Genomic DNA, 6995 nt, shown 5'->3' on the forward strand with positions numbered 1-6995 from the left:
TTTGTTTCGTTATAACGACTCCGCAACAAAAAGCGTTTTGCGTCTTACGTTTCAATAAGTGCGATTCGGCATTAACCGTTCAACGTGATTTTCGAAGAACTTAGGGAACTGAAGCTCCTACGGCACAAACGTTCCAAGAAAGTGGTTGTCTGTGTGCATCGAAACACTCAGGTCGATCTCGTACCTCTGACGAAAACATTGAGCATGTTCGACTGTTTCGTTCGAAGTTCATCCCTGGCCACCACGTTCCCTTGACCTCACAAAGTGTGATTTTTTTTATGGGACTACATAAAATATAAAGTGTATGTACCACCATTACCTACAAACTTGGAAGAGCTTAAAATCAGAATCAAAGATGCTGTCAATGCCGCGACACTAGAAATTATCAGCAACATTTAGGAAGAATTTGATTACCCTATAGATGTATGTCGGGCGGCCGGTGGAGGTTATATTAAACATTTGTAACTAAAGTAAATAAAACTTGACTATTTTAAGAATATATTTTACTTTATTTCACCCTTATATCTTCATTTTTAATATAATTATAAATTTTTGAAATTGGATGAAGACTTTTGATACACCGTGTATAATAGGCTTTTAACTTATATCGAAACATGTGACAACATATTTTATAGAACTCTTAACCATATAATATATTACATACATTTTGAAAGTCGTTTCAAGAACCCCTCCCCATGATCAGTGGTATAGCTGGAGGGGTGGTAACCAGTGTTCGAATTGAGAAAAATTAAGTAGAGGAGCTACGACGTCTAACGATTCGAAAACTGCGTTCCACGTGCGCAATTATTTAACACAGACCCGTAGGGGGCTTCGTCCCTCACCCCTACCTTCCGCCAACCTTTCATATATTTTGAATACCACATTTCAGCTAAACAAATATTTTAATTCCAAATATAATATATTTTGATAGCAAAACCAACATCCTACATGTTACAATAGAAAATAAAAATAAAATAATAATTAACATAATTATAGGCGATCAGGCAGTTTCGTGAATGGAATGATAAAATCATATATTTTTACTCTTTAGTGCGGGCCATGGCCGAAGATTAGTCGTAGTGCGGGCATTTATTTTTTTCCGAAATGCCGATATCGTGTCGATCGCCAATATTAATAACAAACCGTACAATGTATAAAGTATAATACACCAAATACACAGACATTACTATTTATATTTTTCCAGAAATGACGACGTTGTCCCTTATCATAACCACCATATAATCTTTTATTATGAAAATAGATAATATAATAATAAATATAATAGTATAATAAATAGATAATATAATAATGAAAATAGAATTTAATATTATAAATCGTAAAATTCATTTTCAAATTGACGTAAATTGAAATTCACATAAAAATTATTTTGGACATCAATTAGGATGAACGTGGCGTCCTCCGTTCCGGTGAAAAAATATAGTTGGGGTACGCAAAAAAAAAAAAAAATAGTAGAGAGGCTCCGTCCCCCTGCGCACCCCTCCAATTCGAGCACTGGTAGTAACAGTTAATAACTTCTCGAAATGTATGGTTGGTACGGCTTACGTGGGAATTTATTTTACCCTACAACGCTGTACAGTAAAAAAAAAATTGCAGACATATTAATAAAAATTCAGCTTAATATAATGTAGTACAATACGAGTATACGTACGTAAAGGTACGTTAATACATCGATTAAATATACTTAATATATAACTTTTTTAACCCCCCCTCCCCCAAATTATTCATGTATACGCCACTGCACATGATTACACCACTTTCTCTGTATACGTAGGTAGATATACCGTCTACACTATTAAAATGGATATCGGTAGCGATTTGATTAACTATTTTTATTTCCCATATATAAAGTTTTTAGTTAAATAAAAATGTATTTAAATATTATTTGTTGAATTCCCTTTGTTGTATAAGCTATTTAACACTTAAACTTACAATCAGTAAGTAGTATGATTTTTTAAATGAATCAACTCGCAGATATAACTCTAGATATTATTTTTTAATTAATTAATTTTTTAATTATTTTATATATATCATTGAATCCTACGCTTTTAGTTTATTTATTTTAATTAACATATTACTGCTTTAAAAAAAAGGATCACAAAACTTTACTTAGGATTATTACTGAATGACTTTCTTTTTGACAAATTTGTTGACTTTTTTATCTACTTACCAAAATAAATCACTATGAAATCAGTAAAACTTTCTCATTCCCTTTAAATATATACATATATTTATATTAGGGATAGGTCGAACTGAAGTTTTCACAAACTCGAACATTTTTTCTCAAACTGTTCGAATTTGAACTTGTTGGTACTGCGAATTATTTTCGCTCTTTCGAATTTTGAAAAATTGAAACATTTAAAAGTTAATACTTAAAAATTTGAGTTTTAACTAACTATGTATGACAAAATAAAAAGTTTAATATTATAATAGAAGTAAAATTATTAAGTAATGTTATTATTTAAAACTTATTTCTAATTACTATATAACTTGTTAGTTATTAATTTATATGTTTTTATTAAACTAACTTTATGTATTATGTTCGAATTCGAACTTGCATTTTTCTCGAACTTCGAATTGTTCGAATTTTTTGAAGTTCGAGGTATTCGAGGGTTTGAAATATGGGAGAACCCACCCCTTGTATATATGTATATATTCACTAAAATAAAAATATCTCTAAATATTAATAATAACATTTTTATCGACTTTTAAAAACATTTTTTTTTTTAATATTTTTTAAGAATTTAAAATGTATTTTATTTATATATAAAACAATGATTTAATAACAATAATAAAAAAAAGTCCCTTATAATTTAAAATTTTATTTATACATAGTTTTAAATTTTAGTTATACTAATTATCAGTTAATCGTTCAAAATAAACAACTAATTCACAATGTGGTGTTTGTGGAAACATATCAACTGGAATAGCTTTCACCGGTACAAATGGAGCCCCTTGTTTAGTTTTAGATTCAACCATGGATAAAGATATAAAGTTTTGCAATGCTGCTTTTGGATTGCAAGACATGTACACTAATCGTTTCAAATGTGTAATCTTTCGTAAGAGCAATATTGCTTTGTTATCTAAGATTCAAAAAATTATCAATGAAATTGAATTACCATCGTTTTAAAAAATTAATTTAAAAGATTTCTCACGCAGTCCTGCTCTGGGAGGGTCAACAATGGCCACAACATCATTAGAATTTTCTGGAAACTGAAATTCTCGTCTATTCATTACTTCTTCAGCTTTTCCTGCAAAAAATTGGACATTGGTGATTCCATTTTCAATAGCATTCAATTTTGCCATATTCACTGCTTCTTGTTGAATTTCAACTCCAACTACTTTAGCACAGTCCTTAAACATTTAAAAGTATTAAGCTGAGTTTAGCAAACATTTTACATGGAATTTAAAAAAAATATTTTAAATACCTTGGCTAAAGATAGACCTATTGTACCAGAACCACAACATACATCTAAAACAGTAGTCTGTGAATTAATGGAAGCTAAATTTTTAGCAGCGTCGAACAATATTTCAGAAGCAGCTGTGTTTATTTGAAAAAACGATTCTGGTGAAATTCTTAATTTAAGACCTTTCACCTCTTCAATTATATAACCCTGTCCATGTAATAGTTCTAAAGGAAAAGAATTTCCTTCACCAGCACTGAAAAATATTTGTATATCATTGATCATTGTATCATACGACTGTTAAGATAATAATATAGTAGTAAATTAAGAATAGAAAAAGTCAACTAATTCAATTTTAAAAAGATATTCAAAAAACATTTCTACTAAAAAAATAAAATATAGGATTTGAAAGCTATTGTAATTTTTGGAAAAATACATTAATATTATGGAATATTAAAACTAAGCCTTTTAAAAAGTCATGATTATGATAATCATTATACTAGGGAAAAAAATGAATTATTACATAGAATATTATGTAAATATTAGGCATATATATACATATATATATATTCGCTATTGTATATTAATAGGCAGTTACTCCTAATTTTTAAAATCATATCATAATACGACAGTCATAAATTTTAATCAACTTATTTATTATTTTATTTCTTATCTGTATCTATGAGTTATTTTACGATGAAACTAAATATATATATCAGTCAAATTACAATAAAAACTGCTACTTATAATTATTTAGATAATATTATTGGGATATAGAGGCTAGAAGGTAGAATAATAGTGATTTACATATTTAGTTATTTGTTCAACCTTTTCTATTTTGTTTAATTATAAAATTTTCAACTTTTGGAATATTCCTCTATGATAAAATTATTTCATTCTTAAAACAATGGTAAATGATATTCCATTATGCCATATATTTTTTGTTTTTGCCATTGAAATTAAAAAAAAAGACAACTATATAATTATTATATCTTAATTATTAAAATGAGCCTCAGTACCCAATTTAAGAGGAGAGCATTTTCTGACTACAAGACCATTAAATCAGCTACTGCAAACTATATATAATGGTAGACATTTAGTTTAAGCTGATTCAAAATAATAAAACTAATCGTATCTTCAAAGTAGGATTTTGATAGGGTTTTTTTTAGAAAATAATCAATAATAAGTAATAAATAATTATAAATATTCTTACGCTCGTTTCTTCGCCTTTTGAAAGAACAAAGAATCTACTTTACATTCAGATCCAGCACCTTTAGTAAAATAATTTAAAATTAGTTTTTTTAATGATTCAGAGGCTGATTCTTCCATATTCTCAGTATGAACTACACAAATCAACATTAACTGTCCAGTTTTTAAACTTAAACGAACAGTTAATTGGCGCCAATGACCTGTGTATGTTTCAGGATCAAATACAGGAATTTGAGAAGACCTAACTAAATCTTGAAAACACTAAACAACAGAATTCATAAAATATTACAAGCATATTATTAAGGAGAGTTTAATTTTATATAAAAACTTACATTGACTACTTCTTTCATTCGTTGAGGAACATTAGAAATATTATCAATTGGGGCTACACAAGTTTTTCCTTGAATATAAGCACCAACCCGAAAACCAACAACAGGTTCTTTATTTTCTACATCCATGCCTAAAATAACAAAAAATTTTATATAATATAAATTAAAATAGCATTTATTCACTAGTTACATTAATAGCTATTAAATATTCAGAGTGTAAATAACTATAGTTATTTACACTCTGAATGTTAAGCAATTGTTCTAATGCTATAAATACAACATACCAAGATTAAGAATCATCAAATTTAATGTTAGGAACTAATTTTTAATATTATTACAATATACAATTAAATTTATACAATTTCTATAATTAATTTAAACTGATCTTTTCTTTTATCTGTAATTAATATGTAAAATTACCTATAGTAAATTCACATTTATTTCTATAACCAACACATTTTTTTGAATCTTCTTTAAGGCTTTGTATTTCTAAGAGTTCACAAGGAAGACCATTATTTGCTTCTTGTTGTTTTTTTAACCAATAGGTAAGATTTTGATTACAATAGGTACGTTTTAAACGTTTAACATACTCCAAAAGTACATCCCTGATAGAATCGGTTTTCTTTACTAACTAAAACAATTAAAATCCATTAGATAAAATTAATTTTATTTTATTTAAAAAGAAAATAATAAATGTTTTAAAAAAAAAATATTAAATTAAATATTGTTTCCATCGAAGAAAAAACTAATTTGAAACTAAATAATTAACTATAATTATTAACCAGTGGCGCAACCTGGATTGATTTGGGGGGGGGGGGAGCATTGTGAATTTGGAAAAAAATAAGCATTTTCTGCAGGTGTTTGGTAGGGATAAGAAAGTAGGATAAAGTTAGGTTTATGAGTAAAATATTTAAATTACCAATTAAACTAACTTCTATTTCATATTGTGAAGCCACAAAAAAAAAAAAAATATTATACAATCGAGTATCGAGAAATCGTAGTAGCAAGGTTACTGATGTTTTTTAGTTGAACGGAACGTTACAAAACATTCCATATTGTCATGTAATTATTGTTATCAATTAAAATACGAATAATATTCATATTTCATATTAATCAGCTAGTCTTCAAGATATACCATTTTTTTTCCTACATAAAATTTGTAATAACCTCAGAAAAATTTTGGGAGGTCCACAACCTCCAATTACCTCTTTTTGTGCCACTACTATTAACTATATAATAATTAATATAACTAATTTAGTTATATTAATTATTTATAAATTGTTCTTACTTGTTCTTCATAAGGTATATTAAAAAAAGAAGTCACAGCATTTATCATCTGTTTTTCAGCACCAGCATTGTCCAACTTAATTTTTTTTTGGTCAGGGTAGTCGCTAAATTCTTCATTACGTTTTTTTACTAATGGGTCAGGAACAGCTTTAGCATTCTAATAAATTATTGAAAGACAAAAATTAAATCCGTTAAAAACAAAAACTTATATCTTATTTACTTACACTAGCATTTAGAATAGTATTCTTCCAACTATATCCATTTAAAATATCTAAAGCTGTATTTTTGTCTTCTTCTGAACGAAAACACATATAAATCCATTTGCCTTTACGATTTGGCATTTTAACTTTAGAGCAATTTAATTTTAATTTTAAATTGATTAATTTCTTGAACTCCTAAAAAATATTTTTCTTAGTAGACATACAATATTAATCTAACAATATTTCAAGTATGATACAACTTACAGCAATTCCATAGTGTTTTGGAAGATTCCTTATTTCTACCTTGTACTTTTCCGATGTAAAATCATTACGATCTAAGTAGGCAAATGGATCTTCTTTTCCTATAGATTCATCTGCATCTTCTTTTTTTTTAGATACCACTACGTTTATGTTATTTGTAGGTTTCGATTCTTTTCCCACAGATTCATCTGCATCTTCTTTTTTTATAGATACTACTACGTCTACGTTATTTGTAGGTTTTGATTCTTTTCCCACAGATTCATCTGCATCTTCTTTTTTTATAGATA

General features: G+C 27.5%; 1 protein-coding gene across 1 annotated transcript in view; it reads right to left on the bottom strand.

The window, feature by feature from the left end:
- Positions 1-2830: 2830 nt before the first annotated feature.
- Positions 2831-6995, bottom strand: part of LOC112691370 (tRNA (uracil-5-)-methyltransferase homolog A-like) — a 4555-nt gene continuing 390 nt past the window's right edge. Inside the window, 9 exon segments of the mRNA XM_025565606.1 lie at positions 2831-3101; positions 3174-3372; positions 3447-3678; positions 4636-4892; positions 4964-5091; positions 5381-5591; positions 6249-6404; positions 6472-6642; positions 6712-6995. The exon segment at positions 6712-6995 is cut by the window's right edge and continues 4 nt beyond it. Coding sequence (XP_025421391.1) covers positions 2872-3101; positions 3174-3372; positions 3447-3678; positions 4636-4892; positions 4964-5091; positions 5381-5591; positions 6249-6404; positions 6472-6642; positions 6712-6995 — 1868 coding nt within the window. The 3' untranslated portion in view covers positions 2831-2871.

The sequence above is a fragment of the Sipha flava genome, unplaced genomic scaffold (assembly GCF_003268045.1).
Source record: "Sipha flava isolate LNK unplaced genomic scaffold, YSA_version1 607_pilon_pilon, whole genome shotgun sequence".
In the NCBI taxonomy this organism is placed as follows: domain Eukaryota; kingdom Metazoa; phylum Arthropoda; class Insecta; order Hemiptera; family Aphididae; genus Sipha; species Sipha flava.